Source organism: Ostrea edulis, chromosome 3 (assembly GCF_947568905.1).
Source record: "Ostrea edulis chromosome 3, xbOstEdul1.1, whole genome shotgun sequence".
In the NCBI taxonomy this organism is placed as follows: Eukaryota; Metazoa; Mollusca; class Bivalvia; order Ostreida; family Ostreidae; genus Ostrea; species Ostrea edulis.
Window position 1 is genome coordinate 64,100,101 of NC_079166.1, and position 22,445 is coordinate 64,122,545.

A 22,445-nucleotide genomic window follows, 5' to 3' on the forward strand; every position below is an offset into this window, starting at 1 on the left:
CTCTCACATTGGGAGAGTGTTTATAACATCTTTAATTATATTTCACTTTTTCACTTGTCATAATTCAAAGGGGGAAAGAGGATCTTATTCGGCTCTGCATGTGTTCTTCATCTTGGATATAATTAGATTTCACCAGTCGCGATAGCTCAGTAGTAGAGTTTTAGCTTTACAACTGGAGGTCGAAAGTTCGAGTTCCGCTCGTGCCATGGCCACGCCAAATTTAAGACGTGAATATAGGTAGTCATTCCTCCTTTGACAAACGCTAGGCACTGAAAAGTGAAAATCACGAGACTTTAAAACCATGCAGTGTTCCTGTGTCGCGGCAGGCGTTGGCACGTTAAAGAACCTGGTACGGCCATAAATGCTGAGATAGATCTAACTTCCTACAGCTGGTAACGTAGCAATATGAGTGAACAATTCTCTTGATGAAACAAAAAACTAAGAAAGCCAGCCTTCAAATTGTTTCAAAACCTTGTGGGTATATCTTACGGTTTATTTTGTCTGTATTTCGGTATTTTTATGCGCACGAAGACTGGTAGGCGTGGACACGATTTAAATGTTTGTATGTTTCTTTACGTACCTGTCTCGTGTTAACACGTCACCAGCTTTTAACCACTGGTATCCTTCATATCGTTTCAGATGTTGTGCACTGTGTTTGTACGAAAAACTGACCTTTTCACCAGAACTGTATTCGCAACAAATTTACAACAAACACAATTTATAGTTTCTACGTATGTAATCATTCAAACTATTTGGTTGATGGTATCAATGAATCCGTATCTTATTATAAGGTTAGGAAGCCTTGTTCATGGTTAGTTATCTAAGAAATATTGAGTGCCCGACGTTACATAAATGAAATTTTGCGAAACAACAAAATACAAATTTAAAAAAAAAAGTTTCTTTGTCTTGATTATATCGAACTTTGGAAAGAGAACGGTTATTGTGCATCCTTTGTGATGGTATTGAAATGTTTATTCATTTTATCAATTTCAATACATGTATTTTGGAGCTTTATGGTGTGTTTGTAAAATGTCTAACAAAAATTATTTGTTTTCTGGGACCGTTTATAGTAGAAACGGTTAATATGTATAACAGGTTTAAAATGAGAGGAAAGGGTGAACTCCAACAAATAAATCTGAAATACATTTGTATGTCAATTCGGTATCGCTGATACGTAACACATTACTGTCCCCGAGTTATTATTGGGAAGCCTTTGTTAAGTGTAGCCGTTTTGTTATACATGAACGCGTTAATATTATCTTGCTTACTAGTTATTAGTACGACTTACTTATATATCTAATCAAATAATATCATGTCCTATTTAAAGTAAATCGTTACTGTAGTTTCAAGAACATTTAATGATGGATAAAATAGATTAGATAAATTTTACGGATATGATCTATCCATGCATCAATGTACATGTATTGTAGTCATTTTGTCACAGCTCAGAAATAAAGTCTTAGCATCTAGTTATAGCCGCCATGTTCTTTCAGCTAGCTTCAATTTATCTTCTTTATACTACAAACTTTTCAAAATTAAAAAGATAGATAAGAATAGTTCTAGTTATAAATGAAATTGCGGCTTGTCTCATATTCATACAAGAACACGGTACGTTTTCATGAACACATTTATTTTAATTATCCCGTAATTTTCGCGTCGGAAATATTTAGCGGATATTTCGGGGAAAAAATTAATTATATATGAGATACATTAATGCTTGGATATATCATATCCGTAAAATATAATTATATAAGTGCAATATAAATAGTGCACTTGCTTTTTTTGTCAATTTTTTTTTTACAAAAGCCGAAATATAAATTTTTTTATTTGATAAAAATGACTTTTGATTCTGCAAAACAAAACATAACTTTCATACAAAGTTAAGAACAAGCTAATGCATATAATTAACATTACTGCGAGATAACTAAAATGTGTACCAATAATGTGATCAGACTTTGAACATAACGTTAGAGATCAAACAGTTTTTCTCTATATTTCAGTATGTTTTGGATTTATGAAGACTGCATCGTAATACACAACTCTTAGTATTTTTTAATGTTCACGAACAACATGACCTCCGTTACTGCAAAGAAATTGATCTTGAAAAACCAAAGGCTATCTTCTTAGGTTTTCAACACTTTTTATCTGGAGGTACTGAATTCTATGTATTGATTTTAATAACATAAAGGGCTTTATCGCATATGGATAAACCTGTGGTGGGTTTTTCCCCATGCAGATCTGTTTACTAGTACTTACTTAATGTTCAAAGATCGATAACTCTTATTACTGCGTACGTGTAAATCAGTGATCGTTTCTTCGGGCTGGGCGTTTCAATTTTTACATATCTGCATGACAGATAGATTCGTCATTAAAAGATAGCAGACGTTCAAAAAAATCAAAATGCGATCCTTGACCATCTGGTCATATTGTGTCTAAATTTTCAAAAAATATTTCAGACCATATGAGTTCTTGTTACAGAGGGAAAACGCCTAATAATGCGCCCAGGCCAGGACATCGTGGTGTCTAGATTGCGGACCCAATTGTGCAGGTGGCAGGAACTCAGAGTACGGTACAGATTGAAAAATGTGGCTCCTTTATGGTCAATTTGAGTACATTCTCACCTACTACAGAGGTTATATCCAGGAACGTATGGTCAATCTGAGTGCACCCACACCTGCTCCCGAGGATCTTTGGAAACGTAGTGCAGGCCAGTATATTCCACGTATACGTCCTCTTACATCACCCTTCAATTATGACCTTTATCGCATCTTGCCAAAACCTTCTATTATTTATGTTTCCCAGTTATCGGCTCATATGCATCAAAGTGTCGAGGATAAGATCGCTAATTATCAATATTAATGTTGGTGCTGTTCTGTTTCACGACCCCGCTGTAACACATCAGAATGACATTTTTTTTCTATGATGGGGTTTTCAGGTCAAAGGTCAGCATAGAGAGCAAAACAATTGCCGATTTGTCTTGGTTTGATGTATTTACTATATATGCATCAGTTTATTTAGTCAAGCACCCATTTCAAGCCATCTCATTGTTCAGATAAATGACATTAATTAAAAGGAGGCTGAAAAAATTAAAGGAAATTCATACATTATAACATTCAGTTTCTTTAAAAAAAAAAGCATTTGACTTTACACTGAATAGAGTTACATTCTATGTAGAGTTGTGGTTGATTTATATGTAATCATCAAAGTCTCCTCTATCCAATCAACCGTCTTCACGTCATTAGTTAGGGCAACGATTCTCGCAAGTGTTACGATTACAACTATCCGGGAATTTGCGGCAAAACTAGTTGTGATTACATTGTATTCTCATATCTGCCTCAAATGCAATGCTTCTCACCTTTTATGTAGTTGTTTTAAAAACAGTCTTAATTACAAAGTTTCCAAAGCAACAGGGTGGTTACCGAATGATTACCAATTTATCTTAATCCCCACCCTTAGATAACAGTGTCAATGACTTCATAGATTCTAAATCCGTTACCTGCTCAAGATACAGAGCTCATGGAGGGTGTGAACGGTCTACAGGGAATGCTTACTCCTCCTAGGCACCTGATCCCACCTCTGGTATATCCAGGGGTCCGTGTTTGCCCAACTCTCTATTTTGCTTATAGGAATTATGAGATTGATCACTGTTCGTTATCTTTTCCCTTTAATCCTAATATCTGTTCAATCAATTATTCTACATTTTACGATGCAATATCAGTAATTTCTATTAAGAGTCAGAGCGCTTTATTTGCAAATATAGACATTGCAAGTGCTTTTGCCAGTTTGCCCACAGATATTGTGTTTATTGGGTTTTAGACATGTTGTCATGTTAATTCATCAGAACTGTGAATCATTTAAAACTTATACTCCTTCACTTAAGTTTCATCTCTAATTTCGACAACACTTTGTACAAACATAACTACCAGACTTATACTGTATATAGAAATACGTGTACTCTTATGTCTATAGTCAGATCCGCTTTTGCATCCATAACCAACTCCAATATATTTTCTTGAACAGTCAGTAACAAAATTCAACAAATAACTATTTTATGTTGCCGACTTTGTCACCCAGACAATTTATGTTCATCCCACTCGTAGAGACCAGTAACGGTGATCTAAAGGTTAATGCTCATTTTGTAATGCTCATTTTTGTCCATTTCTATATTGAATAAATTTTCAAATGGATGAAATGTATGCTTATGTTTCGATCTTTTAACGCATGTAAATCACAGAAAGATTGTTTTATTTCAAGTAATATACCACCCTCTTTTTTTAAAATGCGTTTTCTGTTGATGCTGCAACATATTACTACATCATGCTAAAAGAAAATAAATGCAACCATCACATCCTTGAAACTGTTTATGGTATGTCGATGAATGGTTGGGTTTTTACCAGGGCTTCAAAGGTGTTTATTCTTTTTTTTTTTTTTTAATTATGAACATTCAAATAAGAATGTAGTTTACTTTATTTAATCACAATATTACGGTTTAAGTTTTTATCTTTTGAAGAAGAAACACCCTATTGTTGGCCCCTCTACTCTCCCATCCACCGCGGGGCCGTGATTCAAATTAATGTGATGGTTTCATACTAATATGACTGATTATGAGTCTTGTTCTTGATAAGAATATCCCCGGTAGAGCGTTCGTTTCGTAACCGGCAGGATTTGAGTTAGAGCCCCGTTCGTGTCATGGCCGCGGTAAACTTAAGACGTAAAACCTAGACCGTGGTCCCCCCTTTTGCCAAACGCTCAGTATTTAGAAGTGAGAATCACAGGTCGTTCAGATATGACCTTAAAATAGGAGGTCACGTGTCGCGGCAGATGTTGACACGTTAAAAACCCTCACTGCTATGGCCTTAAGAGCTAAGCATGGGTCTAAATTTGTAGCACTTCACCTTCAACTGGTGACCTCTCAATATGAGTGAAACATGCTCGACACACGTAAAACAACGAGCAAATACATATATTTCAAATGCTTCATGTGTCCCTTATTCTGAACACTTAAACCCAGCGACCATTGCTTGAATAAACTTGAATCTACACTACGTAAGGATTCCCATACAAAATTTTCATTTCCTATTTTAGCTCCATCCTCTACGCCGATCTCATTGATTTTAACTTTGAATCTACATTAAATTAGAATGTTTGCCTATTACCAAGACTATCCGTTCATCAGAAGAAGCATTTTAAAGATTTGTATTATATATCCCCATGTAAAGCTTCGATCCTTATTGTGGTACCACTCTGCTCTCGAACAAAATATTCAAGGAAGTTTAAAATGAAAACCGAATATAATGAACAGTGACCAAATCTCATAATTCCTATAGAGAAAACAAAATTAAGAGTAAGGCAAACATGGAGGGACCCCTGGACACAGCAGAGGTGGTATAAAGTACCGAGGAGGAGTAAGCATTCCCTATTGACCGATCACCCTCGCGACCCTATATCTTGATCAGATAAATGGAATAATCCGTAGTCAAATTCAGTGTGCAAATAACGGCCTGAGAATTGGTATGAAACGCATCATAGAGCATTTGACCCTATAGCAGGTTGTATTGATAAATTAGATAGTTATAATAATTATAGACTGTGTGAAATGCTGACTTTAAACGAGACTGTTGAAACCCTTGTAACATCAACTTATTTTTCAGTACCCTGCATCGATTTAAAAGTCGAATCAGTTGAGAGAATATATTCACTCATATGGAGACGTAACCTCTGCCGGTGAAGGGCTGCAAATTTAGGCCTAGGGCCTTTGAAAAGGGAGGGATCTTCATCGTGCTACATCTGCTATGACACTGGTCCAAGACTTTTCTGGTCTCATCAGAAGGACCACCCAATTTAGTCGCCTTTTACGACAAGCAAGATATACTGAAGACCTATTCTAACCCGATTCTCCTGTGGTACAGGTGATAATGAATTGATTGTTTGATTTGCTTAACGTCCCTTCGATAATTTTTCACTCATATTGATATGTCGCCAGCTGTAGGTGAAGTACCACAAATTTAGACATAAGCTTAGCAGCCAGGGCCGTAGCAATGGAGGCTCTTTAATCTACCAAAGCCTGCCGTGACACGGCATCTCCGTTTTTAAGGTCATATACGATAGACCGGTGATTCTCACTTCTATATGCTGAGCGTCTGGTGAATGCCGAGTGTTCAGTAAAGGAGCAATTACTACCCATCTTAACGTCTTACGATATTCCGGTTACGAAGCGAACGATCTACCACTGAACTACTGCGACCGGTGGTGATAATGAAATATTGTTACACAAATCTCAGAAGTTGTTCAAAATGGATTAAAAGCAAGTAAGTGTTGATTTCCTTCTGACAGTTTTGTGCATCACTGCTAAATGTTTGAAAACAAGTTGTCTATTGCGTAAATCCAGGTATATCCGAGTCGAAACTTCGGTCGAAGCATAAACCGTCACCGACTCCGGCATTTACACGTTTTCCAGAATCAAAATAGGAATGCCTTCGAAGAGAAGTCGATGAAGGCTATGCCTCTCGACTTTTCTAAAGAGAATAATACATTAGGTAATACTTACAAGGTTTTTTATAATTAACATGGTACCACGTGGCACTGTATAAGCAATGATTTTAAATCAAGATTTTACAGTTTAGCTGGTCTGATTTTGAATGTTTGTGGATATTTATTAATGTGTGTTCATATTGGGACACAGAGGCGAGACTGGAAACCAAACCCGTTGCCGATATAACAAAACCTGTAAATAAGACCAAAGAGAATTGACTCAGTGGTCCTCTTTCGCTGATTGCAAGTGCGAGAAGTCAACCCTGAAGATGTAAATAGACATGAGCTGCCCACAATATCTCCTCGCTCTTCTGTGATGAAGGGAATATGAAAAAAATACGAAGTCAGGCCTAGCAAAGCAGCTAGAGGCATCAGTATATTGCAACACTTGCTAATTCAGTATACTTGTATCATTAGTATACATTCTGAATGAAATGTCATAGATACAAGGAGTTATGGACACTATTTGTCACATTTCTCGACCTTGCTGGTGTCCTGCTGAAGGTTATTATGAACTCCTTTGACAGAAATCACGGTATAGAAACATTGGCTGTTGAATTTGACCAAAAGCTTAGTGTGAAGGCAGCAGAATGAAACAGGCGTGGAGAAACAGAGCAAGCTAAATACATTATCCAGGCAAATCTTCAGGTTCGGAATTACCAACGATTCCTGAAGGTACAAAGAAGCATAGCTATCCATGTTGCCTTTGTCTCTGACCACATTGTCAGTGTTGCGCACAGTATGCCATTAGAAAATCAAGAATAATTCTTGCTGGAGGGGTTCATGAAAGACATATAACTAAACTTGTCACATCCACAGAGGCAGCTACCATTCTGAGACTTTTCAGTTCCCAAGAAGAAGCGGATACAAGAATGCTGCCTCATGCCATAGACCTGTCTTCTACACATGATCACTTGATTGTTCGATGTGCTGATACTGATGTTTTCGTGCTATTGGGCCAAAAATGAAATATATGTTTGTTTTCTGTTACCAAGACAAAAATTCCAGGTAGATAGGTAAGTTTTTAAATTTAATATTATCGTTTGATTTATAAGCTAACCCGGATCGGAGTCAAAACACGTTCCAATCCGGAAGCAATTTTTGTCCGGAAATTTAGTCAGAAACAAATCGAAGTCATCAGTTTTAAGTCCAGCTACATGTAACTCGGGTAACAGGAAATAAACATATTTTTGGCATTATTATGTTATTGCAGTGATGACATGCTCCCTGATTTTGTGTACATGCTAGCAAGCCATAACATCGACAAGCAACGTTACATCTCTATCCATTCCGTTGTGGCGGAACTTGGTGTGAAGTTTTTTGAAAGTCTCCCAGTCCAGCAGCACATGAACTTACTGAATGTGACAGGTGAAGATAACGAACAGTGATCAATGTCATAACTCCTATAAGCAATACAAAATAGAGAGTAAGGCAAACACAGACCCCTGGAGCACAAGCAGTTTATACCAAATAGGAAAGCATGTTGCTTACACAAAACTAGAGGAACATGTTCGAAAGGACATCCATTCACTGACAATATTTGGAATACTGACTAACGTGGAAGCAAATGAAAGGTGAAGATAACGAACAGTGATCAATTTCATAACTCCTATAAGAAATACAAAATAGATAGTTGGGCAAACACAGACCCCTGGAGCACAAGCAGTTTATACCAAATAAGAAAGCATGTTGCTTACACAAAACTAGAGGAACATGTTCGAAAGGACATCCATTCACTGACAATATTTGGAATACTGACTAACGTGGAAGCAAATGAAAGGTGAAGATAACGAACAGTGATCAATGTCATAACTCCTATAAGGAATAGAAATTAGAGAGTTGGGCAAACACGGACCCCTGGATATACGAGAAGTTGGATCAGGTGCCTAGGAGGAGTAAGTATCCCCTGTCGACCGGTCACACCCACCGTGATCCCTATATCTTCATCAGGTAAACGGAGTAATCTGTAGTCAAAATAACTATTCTTGGAACAGCCTAACAATCGATATGAAACACGTCAGACAGCATTTGACCCAATGATTGGTTGTAAACACGTCAGACAGCATTTAACCCAATGGCAGGTTGTAAACACGTCAGACAGCATTTAACCCAATGGCAGGTTGTAAACACGTCAGACAGCATTTCACCCAATGATAGGTTGTATTGGCAAACTAGATCATGATAACGACCATATAATTTGTAAAATACTGACTTTAAACGAGACTGTTGAAGGATGAAACCCCTGTACCATCACATTGATTGTCATTATCTTGTCTCGATTTAAAAACTGACTCTACGCAGAATAAGATGTGTCTTTTGTACGTTCTTATGTCCTCAAATTGTATGAGGGGAAAACGAAGACATGTTCTTCCCTGGACCAGCTTGGGTATTTCTAAGCCTCGACAACAGACAAATTAACCTGCCTCACATTTACCACTAACAGAAGATGCTTACAGGATGTTCTCAGAGCAAGGTACCACACCAGCAACAGATGGTATGTGTCATATGGTCAGCTTTATACCAAAGAATTAGCTACAGTGGACGTCCGTAGTCTCACTCATTCATATATGTACTGTACAGACCGTGAATCTCGATAAACCAATAAAATTGTCGCGGACTCCTGTACCACCTTCACCACACCGAGTTGTGTTCATGTCACGGCGCACGGCCACTGTCAGAACATTCTAAAGGCTGCTGTTGACTCTAACAGTGATGGTAATCTTGACAGAATCTTTTACTTTAACGATGATGATCTTGACTTGATATACATTCACAACTTTACCTTTATTGTTCACTATATCTCTGTTATTTTGTACTTGTGGTACAAAAAGACTAAGCTTTTCACTTACGTGGTCATTTGAGCATCACGCGGAAAAATAATATTGTTACAGAATTGGTGTCTGTTTTGTATACTTTGCATCGTCCAATTAACACAAATTATAATCATCCATGTCTTCATTCTGCTCATTTCCCTGCCCATATATTTAACAATTACTGAATAGTTTATAATTTATGACATTGTATGAATATGGATGTATAGCACATGTGACATAAATAATGTGTAAACTTGTATAGTTAATATCACTGAATAATTTTTTTTAACATTGTACAAATACATATCTGTAGTTATTTCAAATACCGCATTGATGACAAAGTGAATATGGTACTTCAACAGAGTCAGGGATTCAGATTTACTAGGATTGATTGTTTGAATATTGTTAGGTCTCTCGAGAATATTTCACTCATATGGAGACGTCACCACTACCGTTGAAGTGCTGCAAAATTTAGGCCTATACTCGGCACTTATGGCCATTGAGCAGGGGGGGGGGTCTTTATCGTGCCACACCTGCTGTGACACGGGACCTCAGTTTTTGCGGTCTCATCCGAAAAACTGCCCCATTTAGTCGCCTCTTACGATAAGCAAGGGGCACCGAGGACTTATTCTAACCCGGATCATTCAGTATATTTTCATGTCAGAAGCATTAGGAATTCATATCATAACTGCACCAGTTCCTTTGAAGTTGTTGGCAAATTCGAAGTACTATAGTGGGAGGTTTGTTAATTATGATGAATCATTGCTATTAAAAAGATAGAAATAAGCCATTTTAAACTTGTTGCTATTTGGCTTAAACTCGTAAATGGTTGTCTGGGATATGGCTTTTAGCATACCAAAAGAACTTTAAAATGAATAATCCACCAACTCCATACACTTTCATGTAACTGTGGAGCGAAAGCACCCGGTGACTTAGTAGGTGTGCCATTTTTTTGATGAGCAGCATTAAAAACAATGTATCTAGGCAGCTGGCTTTAATACAGCTTATTTATGCTACTTTTGCATTGTTGTGAATGAATAACCACTTTAGATTTGATATAATTACCATATTATGTAAATCCACAAAATTTAGGCGGTTTCTCAAATTTGGGGAGGGGATAACATTTTGCTGTTTTACAGTCTAATAGATTATGCTACACAAGCATACTCTATACCATTCCATAGAGGGGTAAATGAGAAAAGTTTTGATATGTAGTATATGCAACTTCTTTCATGAATGGGATTGTCAGATGCAAGAAATGAGGGTACGCGGAACGAAAAATGAAGACGTTTTTGACAATTTTAGTCCCTATTTCTTTCATAGTTTTGGCATATAAAAGGCATGATACAATCTACTGCATCAGGCTACATTGTTTAGAACGATTTTGTTTCATTCCTTGCATAAAATCGACCATAAATGTACAAAAAGTACTTTCTATTTTTCCCCCAAAGAATTGTGACTTTGTGACAGAAAATCCTAATTTAAGCGAAGTCAGACATATTTTATCAGACTACAACCATCATTTCCATAATCTAGATAAAATTCTGCATCAAATCAAATAGGTTGTAATAGAATTTGACCTCGTGGCCACTGCATTATAGGCACATGATCCCACCTCTGGTATATCAAAGGGTCCGTGTTTGCCCAACCCTCTATTTTGTATTGTTTATAGGAGTTATGAGATTGATCACTTTTCGTTATCTTCACCTTTCATGTTCCTGATTTTCTGTATATGTTTATCCTATCTTCCCTCATATATAATTCTAAATTCTAACTTAAAATAATTCTCAGTCATGTAATCTTAAAATTAAATGATCAAGTTCTCAAACTTTATCTGAAAATGTTTCATATGTTTAAACTATTTTCATATAACGTGTTATTCAATAATTCTCTAAAGTATTGAAATTTTCAATAACTGATTCTCAAACTAACAGAAGGGTAGGGTCCTGTGGCGTCAAGGTTAAAATATGTCCTCAGTACCCCATGCTTGTCGTGATTTGATGCTAGACACAAAGCAATTATGGCCGTTATCAACGTTGACCGATTCATTCCATTTTGATCTTAACTGCTCTTAACCTCTCAATATGTGTGAAAATTTTTCGACGAAACCTAAAAAAAACAAATCAATCCACGCAACTTACATACAACTTACATACAATCCTAGCGGTTCTTTATCTTATGCTGAGGGAAACTCGTCGCTTTGTGTATATGCGTACAATATCAAAGACACCGAAACTCACGAGGTGAATGGATAATTGCTTCAAAGACACACCATGCAGACGTGGTAACTTGGAGCATTTAATCAAACATCGTTCTAGATACCCTCAATTAAATAAACAAATAAATCATAACTATCGTACAAAGACCAACAGCAAGTCATATCAATATGACTTACTGCACAAATTACAAATGATTTAAAAATTTAAAGAATAAAGTTGAAACAAGAAATCACCTCATTTAAACAATTTACAGTAATTTTATTGCTCATGAAAGCTTGATAGATCTTTATACTTTAAATAATCAATATTTCGATTGTATTTTGAAAGAAAAAATGTACTGTGCATTATATCCATAGAATAAATTTTTTAACTCCGTGTGACGCCGTGAAAACACACCGGGACATTCAGCGTACAGTTATAATTTTGATAATAAAAACATCTACATTTTCTTGATTTTTTTCCTGCAAAGTTCTGCAGCTAAGGTCCCCGTGTTCATACAGTAACGCCCACTGAAGCGATAACATTAGACAGTGGATATAAACAGTCGCCGTCTAAAGAATTAATAACACGTCATGAATGAAAAGTGAAGATAACAAACAGTGATCAATCTCATAACTCCTATAAGCAATACAAAATAGATAGTTGGGCAAATACGGACCCCTGGAATCACCAGAGATGGGATCAGGTGCCTGGGATGTGTAAGCATCCCCTGTCGACCGGTCACACCCGCCATGAGCCCTATATCTTCATCAAGTAAACGGAGTTATCCGTAGTCAAAATCAGTGTGCCAAGAACGGCCTAACAATCGGTTTGAAACATGTCAGACAGCATTTGACCCAATGATAGGTTGTTTTGACGAGCTAGATCGTTATAACGACCATAGAAGTTGCGAAATGCTTACTTCAATCGAGACTGTTAAAACCCCTGTACCATCAACTTGTTTGTCAGTAGCTTGCCTCGATTTAAAAACTGACTATACGCAGAACAAGCTCTTGCGTATCGAATCAGTTGGGATATATAAACACCATATGCAGGTGATAATGGAATACTCCTACATCTGCACGTAAAGCTGGGAAGAAATTTAGAGTCAGCTCGACAGCGGATATAAGCACACGTGAGTACTATGACACAAAAGGTGTAATTGCTAGCGTCCTCGGGCGATAGCATAGACATTGGTGTTTTTGCAGCTAATGCTCATGTTTGGGGTCACAATGTGGCATTCTGGGAGTTATATAGAACAGTAGTCTCGAATTTTATTTTACAGTTGAATCCCTGATGATAAAAAAGTTTTACACAAGTAATAAAATTTGTTAAAACAATTTACTGGTGACAATCTGATTTGATTCTGTGGGCTAATGATATCTAATTATAGTACACGGGTTCCAGATACTGATATTGTCACATGTTGGCCCGCCTCTGCCACATATTGATCAATTCAATTCTTCATTGTGCTTGAGTTATACAACTCATCAGAATACATCTAGTACATGTACACACACACACACACAGACGCACGCGTGTGTACGTGCGTGTGTGTGTGTGTGTGTGTGTGTGTGTGTGTGTGTGTGTGTGTGTGTGTGTATCAATATATCTAATTGTATAAGGCAACAATGGGTGAGTGGACAGGAAAAGATGTGGTCCCCAATACGAGTGATGTATGAGTGGCGGGCGGGCACTAGACTATGTTACAAGTTGCCTAAATATCTTTCTTTTACATGCTGAAATCATTGAAAACGTTTATACACTGGTAATGTTTTAAATACTACGCTGGGGATTCGGATATTAAGAACGGGGTCGGACACCAAGAACCGGGTCAAAGACTGAAAGCGCCGTTTTAGGATACATACATAATATTGAATTTCAATCTCAGCGATCGTTTCATTCAGGTACTTTGATTGTCATATTCAAGACTTGGCTGTGGATAATGTAGTTTCCCTGGATAATTTTCCTTTACTGTGAATGCGAATGTTCTTACATTTGTTAGCGTTAAATGTTATTAACCAATATATATCCATTGTACATGTGTTACACTGTGGGCTAATTATATACACTGTCCCGACATCTAAAACTATTACTTATTTCTGGAATATTTTATCTTTCTATAACGTAATGCAATGCAAGTCAACCGGAAAATTAAATTCCCAAACATTACTTGCAGAAAATAAAGATCTTTGAAAATGTATCATTTTAAAGTAATTTAAATTATTACGAAAGAATATTTTTATCATTAATTACTTAAACATTTCTTATGACCTCTACTTGCAGAGTTGATAATAGATATGGCGCTAGCACCCTAATCCTTCTTAAAAGATAAGCTTGTAGAAGTCACTGGTAGTGCCAAAAGTCAGAACAATTGTTCATGAAATATGTATCATACGGGACAAAAACACATATACTGTATATAAAGTTATTTTCGCCCCTCTACACTTGTAAACACTTTCGACATCTTTTAAATTTGCGCAGACAGTTGTATTAAAAGACATAAAAGAGAAAGCGGTTTCGGTTTCCCCTAGTCTTAAATTCACCAACTAACAAGAGTGAAAGAAACGAAAATAAAACGGGGGCAAATATTTCCTTGTATTCAGTAGTCTGTGTAGGTAACAATTATTACCTGGGTACATGTAATACCACAAGGCCAGAGAGTAATTTCGAAAGCTCAGTTTATCTACAATTCATTCATATAATACAAATCTAGTGAAGCATAACATGCCCTGTAAAGGTTGAACTTACGATGTTTGTTATAGGTACATAGCCATACTTACACCAATAGTTAGCAAATTACAAGAAATAACAAGATCAATCATGTTAAAAGGGATAGTACATGTATATATTATTGATTACACTGTACAGAAAAATTGGTTAAACTAGTCAATCATATGAGTAAACCGGAGAATGTGGTAATATACCCGTCGTAGTAGTAACCTTTTCCGTAGTAATGTTTGACCCACACCGTGTCTCCCTTCTGAAGAGTTAAGACTACCAAGTTAGGCCCAGCGTCATGATGATCACTACCAGCAGTATAAGCCATAGTTCTAACTTTTGTTGATCCATTTAACACAATATCTACATAAATGCTTTGTGTACTATAACTCTGCACATTCACGAAAAACACGTAGTTCCCGTTGGTAGGAGCGGTAAATATTCCGTTGCTGGGGTTGTATCCCTTTCCCACATTAGTGATGACCACGGGAAACACCAAGGTGCCACTGTTCCAGGAGCTACTTGATGATGACACGGAGGCAGTAAAGGCCACCTTTTTGGACCCGTCTACAAATGAATAGTTCATCAATAAATAAGTTAAAATGGTTTATTTTTCTGGTGATGTGATTAAAAATTGAAAAACGCACTTAGTATTAATAAGATTTAGAATTTTCTGATGATGTTACCAGCACGTATAGTCTTATCACGATTCAAAATTGCGACGTCCTGAAGAATATACTGTACATGTATAATTGTACAGAAGTGTGTACGAGAACAGTTTGCAAACTCTGTAAATTACGAGAAAATGACTGCATGCTTGGGATTGAGGGTTTGATTTTATTTAAATTCTAATATTCGTGATAAGTATTCAAAACATGTACATTTATGCACAATAAGAAAGATACAAAGACGTTTACACGGCAGGTTGAGAGGTCATGGAGCAGCATATCAGTTTCTACTGACGTTACGTGACGTCAAACATCTTGTCAAATAAGTTTACTCATTTTCAAATTACACACCATTCAATTCCACGCACCACTTCCCATGTCGTTTCACCCGCTTCTAAAATGTATCTCTATAACATGACCCGTCAGTGGTCTATACCCTGAGGGTCTCTACAGCCCAGTAGCTAAGTACTTCGTTACTAGCTTGAAAATACGGATGTATATTTCATTGCTGTTATAAAATTTAGAAATTCATTTCAAAATTAAGGATTATCTCCCTCATGCATAGCTCTTATCCTTAGACAAATTTGACTCCACTTTTTTGGCACGCTGTTTTTGGCTATACTAGCTCTAAAACTTCATTGTTATTTCGGATTTCAAACATTTCGGTTGAGCATCACTGAAGAGACATTATTTGTCGAAATGCGCATCTGGTGCATCAAAATTGGTACCGTATAAGTTTCACATTATGATTTTGCCGTATTTCAGCTCCGTTAGATAAGAGAATCACTGAATACGCATAATAGATTTCACACGGGGCAGAATTTATAGGTGTGAGATCCATGCTATATGTGGGGTGTTGCAGGACTTTCAATCCCATTCAAAATAGCAGTCTTTTCATCGGTAATGCCTTTTTAGAGTAATGTAGTCCATCTCCAAGAGCATCTACAACATTTTGGTCTCGATCGCTGATACAAAATTTTACAAACGCGCAATGCTTTATGACGTCGCGCGACATTGTCGTTTTTCAAAACGTCTTCGCCATCTATAATGAACGATTATAATGTTCCTGTCACAAATGTTCCTGATATAATTAAAACTTTCACAAAATTACGTTTAATTACTGTTGCGACGTTGTATTAAATATGGTGAGTTTTAATAGTGCAATGAATTAAAACGTTAAATACTTTTTAAATGAAAACGAGAGAAAAACGCCACGTTCCGTGAGGCTAAATTCAAATATATCAGGTGCTTAATTTTTAAAATTCGTCGGAAAACATTAAATCCTTGCATACTTATTGGAATTTTCCCGACGTTTAAGTGAACAAAACGTTATTGGATTCAGGCGTATAGTGCACTCATACCGTCATGCATTGTCCAAAAATTTTATTATATTTAAATTCTTTTTTCATCTTGGCCATTGGAATAAATGTACTATATCTTTCAAGATTCAGGGGATGCTTACTCCTCCTAGGCACCTGATCCCACCTCTGGTGTGTCCAGGGGTCCGTGTTTGCCCAACTATCTAATTTGTATTGCTTGTAGGAGTTATGAGATTGATCACTGTTCGTTATCTTCACCTTGCATTCATACGTGCATTGTTTACAACTACAGAGCGTGCATGAGCGTGCTATCAATACAACTTTGTAAAGATATGAAATACGAAAAAATGGAGGAATACACATTTTCACGAATTTCAAAGACTTTCACGAAGGTACGAGTAATTTGTCCGAAATCAGTGTGCGAAGTACAAGCCACGCGAGGACCACCGAAAGAGTCATTTGTAATCTTATTGTGATGTCATCATCATTGATAATCTCCCGAATTATTTTTTTGTCTCCAACATTATAAACGTAATATATAGAAACAATCTAAACATAGTTCTGATTTATATATCTTTATCTATGCAATATTTTTTTTTCAGAAATAGAAATTCTGCACACAGCTCGCCCCAAAATATTTTTCTAATATGGGCCATTGAATAGATATAGATTATAAAAGTACTTCAAATATTCAGGGCAAGATGTGCAGTGTTGTATATATCTGCATTTTATGTGAAAAAAATACGAAATTTTATATAAAATAACTGAGAGCTTGTATGATTTTTCCCGATGGTGAAATCAAGCTTCATACGAGGTACTTAAATGAGGCATTAAATAGAATTTTAGAGTAATGAGCCACCTAAAGGATAACATAGTGAATGAAACAAAATGAACATAATTTGGCCTAATCAACACTCTACTTGCAAATTTTCTCAAAATGCTATTATACCAAACTTGTCAAATGCTAAAATCAATAATGTGACAACGTGGCATGATAATCATCATGTAAAAGTGTCATCATACCGCATTTGTTGCTTGTCATATTCATTCGGAACACCTCCAGAGCCGACACTGTAGAGGAGAGCTTCATTTGATCAAACTGAGATTCCTTAACTTCCGCCTTCAGGTTCACAATGGTTTTATTGACTTCATCTAAAACAATGAAATATATAGGTTCCACAAACACTTGCGAGTAAGATAACGTTTATTCTTCAGTTCCGTTAGTTACTTTTTTTTAAATTGATGAATGGTATTTTCTAAAAAGAATAGATATAGAACTAATTGTGGCGAAAACTTTAAACTGTTTCTGCCATTACCTTCTATGGATTACCAATGAAGAAAAAGAAACGTACCGTCCGGAAGTGACTGTGTAGCAGCCATGGGGTTAACTATCATGCGATCTTTATGCTACGCAATCTGTTTTCCGAATTAGATGAAAACAAATGTTTGATAACATTAACTTTACTGTTCAATCGATCCTCTCTTTTTCGCAAATTGTTTCTCTTTGGTTCACAAAAGATTTTCTTCCTTTTGTTTATAAAACTTTTAACCCAGTCTTGTTACCGTTCGTCAAAGTTTGAACGAAATTTAACCTATACTACATGAGGATGATTGTATATTAATTTGACAAATTGTATACTAAATATTGTCTTGAGTAGATTTTTATAACTTTTCGCTACACATTCCTTTAAAAAGTTTTAAACTTCACACATCCTTTGCTCATGGTCTGCACAATAGTGAATCTTCAGTACATGTATATGAAGTAAGCTTTCAATGCATTTCCGCCTTTCTAGGTTCTTTAGAAGATATCATAAACTTACACCCATTCATGGAGAGCAGCACTACCCTTCATTTGATCAAATTTCATTCCCCTTTAATTTGTGACAATCTTTGTTGCAATGTTGATTCTAGAGAAGAACTCCAGATTATGAAATGTTTATAGAGGGCAGATAGAAGACACCTGTTTCACTTTGATCAAAAAGCTTACTTGAGATTTTACTTCAGGTAAACTAGTTTAACCACAAAATTTGTAACTTACCAAATATTGAAGTGATTTGAGTTTTTTGCAAGTTTTCGAGGCCAGATATTTTAATGTTTGTTGTTGTCAAATCGTTGTTAAGACTTGCCAGGGTATTATTCAGTCCGTTCGATAATACTTCATACTTTTCCTCTATCATCTCAGAAATACCCCTGTCCACTTCTAACGTGTGTTTATTCAGGTCAAGAAGAGTGATTGAGAGATAGCGAACTTCCACTTTTAAATCACCGAGTACCGTGCTAGTGTTTCTCTCAAATGTTTCTCTTTTCTCCTCCAACTGCAATACAAACTCCTGAAAATGGTCGTTGATCTGTGTAAAGTTTTGTTTGACGGTGTTCAACGTGTCCTCATACTTCCTGTTTTCAAGGTCAAGTTTCTGGTTTTCACGCTTCAGTGAATCTACTTCCTGTTGTAAGTTTGTCACTTCTAAATCCGTTTTCTGCTGTGTGGCTTCTAACGTCTTCATGGTTTGCTTCAGATCGACCATGTCTTTCATCAAGGCGTGCACATTCTTTACAAGGGCCATTCTGATGAGTGTCTCTTGGTTCAGAAGCTGCCGGAAAACGTCTACATTTTCCGAGTCAAGTCCACTTACGTCCAGTTGAGTTAAATTGTTATTTTTGTTGTCCGTGAGAACGGAAAAAGCAAATGATTGCATGAAAGAAATCAACACTAACGTAAGGACTAGTGATCGTTTCATGTTGGACATCAGAACGAGAATTCTGATGAAGGCGAGATTGATTCACTTTTAAAAAAGTAATCCATCATATCTGTTACGTAAAGTTTTGACTTCTTCCATCTCCAGAGTTATGGATGAGTTACATAACATACCAACGTATCTTTAAAAGATTATTCGTATCAATTTATTCAGTATCAGGAACGACAGATTACTTCGATTTCCGAACGAGCGTAAAATTTAGCTGTCACGCCTCATAGAAAATCTTGTCTTATGGAACATGAAATTGACATTCAATTTAAGGGGTCATTTCAACGTGGGTAAATATTGTTTACGCAAGAGTTGCATTTATATCTTAGAGGATAGATTCACTAAATTACCGATAATTCATTACGTTAACTTGGTCTCAACATACGTATGCATGACTTATGAGTAACATCATGTTAAACTTGAATCATTCTTATCAAGGAAAGCAAACATATAGGCTGAAGGAACGATTTCAGTATCTCATTTCCCATTGGCCTTCACCTTCGTAGGATGATTTTTATTCACAACACATCTTTAAGAATAACATAGGTCATGTTTGGTTTGTTATTGATCGTTTTCATTAATATATCGGGTAGATCAAGCCCATAAACAGTAAGGCGGTACAGTAAAAAATCTACATCGTATTCATGGCTATCATTACAATTTGTAAAGATTTCAAAGGCAAAAACATTGAAAATGTACCGTATATATTTGCACAAAAGTCGATCCGCGTGTAAGTGGGGGGGACCTATTTTTCTAGATATTTCTATGAATTTCACATTGCATGATTCTCTTATACCGAGCGAAGCTCGGACGGACCGAAGGCCCGTCCGCGAAGCAAGGCTCTAAAGGTAACACGTATGTAAAAGAAAAAAGTCAAAATCAGCAAAAGAAAAAGAAATAATCTCTATATACTTTCACTGAAATTTTCGTGATCCATATGGGCGCCGCCATTTATTTTTTCATTACCTGCTTCAACAGTTATTCGTGTTTTATTTTGAATGCCAATAATAGAAGACTCTAACGTGCAATTTGTAATTTAAACACTCAATTTGTTCAAAGTGAATAATATAATTATCATTGTAACGGGTTTTAGCAAATAAATACATATAAAACCGTAATACGGCTAAATAAATGAACGAGCTCATGAGTTTCTTTGAATAAGAATACACGATAAAATTATGATTACTTTTTTACCATTTTGAATTTATTGGTTAATTTTGTTTAGTTTTAACGGCCTTTTTCATTTCATACGGAATGTATTATTGTTGTTTGCTTTGAAAAAGAGAAAAAAGTCGAGGCTAAATGTGACGTCACAATGCACAGTTTACGTCGCCTTGCGTTTTATTTCCCGCGTTCAATGAATAGGCGGATCATGTAAAACTGTTGTCCCCATATAAACTCCTTTAATATTGAAATGTTACTGGGTGTTTAGCGCAAGGAAATTTCATTCAAAATATATATTTTTAAATGAATCATAATCTACCGTACTTAACGGAATTATGATTACCACTCGGGACACGGAGTTACGTATATGCTTCGCTTGGTCCAACGGTCACACCGTATACATATTAAGACGGACTGCATTTTTTATCAGATTAACGTCAACTCAATACCTATTTTCTAACAAGAGTAGTTTCTCTTTGATGTATGTATATATACTTTCTGGACGTCGATCTCGATCTTTATTACCGAAAGCACCATGTTAAAGCAATACAAGCTGTAACTGACGGTAAGTTTTTAACAATATAATATGCACTAAATAACACCTATCGGTATAACTAATATAATCCCCAAGATCTGAAGAAAAAATCAGCAAAATAAACAAGGGAATATTGTTTGATAGCATACCTACAATGAGCGTTTCGTATAAACCGCCTTTTGCCTCTTTTCATAGTGTTAGCCTGGTTCCGGCCTACCCATAATGTTCCTCACTGCTGTGCTGAGCATTATGGGTAGGCCGGAACCATGCTATTCGTAATGTTTGCATGTAGGAGTTATCGTTCGTGTGGGACGGTATATATGAACTCCAGGTAAAGAGTATACAAAGCACCCACATACAAACATTTACATTTTATGGCTTCGATTCGCTTATTAATACATTACAGCCTAGCAATTACCTCCTAACGCTGCCGTTGAATACATCACAGATTTCTAAAGATTGCAAATACAAATATTTTCTCGAGTAAGTCATTTAAAAGTAGCCACAAACTCTTAGCTGCATAACATGTGCGGCGGTCGGCTCCATTCTAACAAATAACACATCAGACATTAAAGATATAACAAATTTGTATTCAGGTTGGCCCAGGAAATCGAATGCATTTTCTAAAATCATATCCCCTCCTTGGGATAACCTTCGGTTTACGGCGCATGATTATTTTGCGTACAGTTGAGGCCTTATAAATATCGCTGTTCAAAGATTGCATCAGATCCGAGGTCAAAATTCTACAATAATGTACTATAAAAAAATGTTTTTAAAAACCTGTAAAAATATAAAAAAAAATTCATAACATATTCTCCCACTAGTAATCTTATTTAAGGCAAACTTCTCTCTAGGGATCTTTATCGTGCCACACCTGTTGTGACACGGTACCTCGGTTTTTACGGTCTCATGCGTAGGACCTCCCCGTTTAGTCGCCTTAGAATCTACGACAAGCAAGAGGTACTGAGGACCTATTCTAACCCGGATTTCCACGGGATTCTTGATTATGAACACAATAGTATTTAGTTAGTAGGGATGAAAATGGATGAAAATTTATTAACCGATTAGTCGTAAATTCTTTTGACCGATTACATGTAATTAACCAGTTAATCGTTAAAAATTATAATTCTCAATTACTGTAGGGGCCTACATGTATTCTTTTATTTTAGCTTCAGTTTTGGGGTTGTTGTTTTTGTTTTTTTCTAATTCACTGAAAAAGAGTATGACGAGTGTTTCGATAAGTAAAGACGTGAATAAACACCACATGAAAGCAAGAATATTTTTAGAAATTCAAAATGTTCATTTTTGTAACGCCACGCCAAAACGGTGCATCATATAATTATTTATTATATTACAATGTTTGACTTCAAGTTTATGTTAAAGAAATAATTCTATTGTCTTCGAAGTTTGTTTACAAGAATTGCTAAGGTGGCAAAAATCAGTTCGGACGGCACACGGCACTTAAGTCAAATCAAGTTACTCAGGACGTGCGAGTCCGTTCTACATAACATCGCTGACATTTCATCTCTTTTTCGTTTTAGTATTACTATCCTCAAACATTGGGAATTCACCCAGAAATAAGATTTAGTCTCAACCCCCCCCCCTTATTTTTATTTTCATCCTTTAACTTTGTATAATAATGTATCTTTCTCTGACCAGAAATGTACATATATGTTACTTGTCCTCATTGCCATGCATTATAATGGTACAAACTGATTATAAAATCCATGTGGAAATTATGCTAGTACTGCT

The 22,445-nt window shown here is 36.3% G+C and overlaps 1 protein-coding gene across 1 annotated transcript; it reads right to left on the reverse strand.

Moving 5' to 3' along the window:
* Positions 1-14,205: 14,205 nt before the first annotated feature.
* LOC130052722 (uncharacterized) lies at positions 14,206-19,015 on the reverse strand. The gene is made up of 3 exons (XM_056158519.1): positions 18,289-19,015; positions 17,274-17,402; positions 14,206-14,830 (listed from the first exon to the last, which is right to left on the reverse strand). The coding sequence occupies exons 1-3, from the start codon at positions 18,995-18,997 to the stop codon at positions 14,436-14,438; spliced, it is 1,233 nt and encodes a 410-aa protein (XP_056014494.1). The 5' UTR covers positions 18,998-19,015; the 3' UTR covers positions 14,206-14,435.
* Between the last annotated feature and the right edge of the window lie 3,430 nt (positions 19,016-22,445).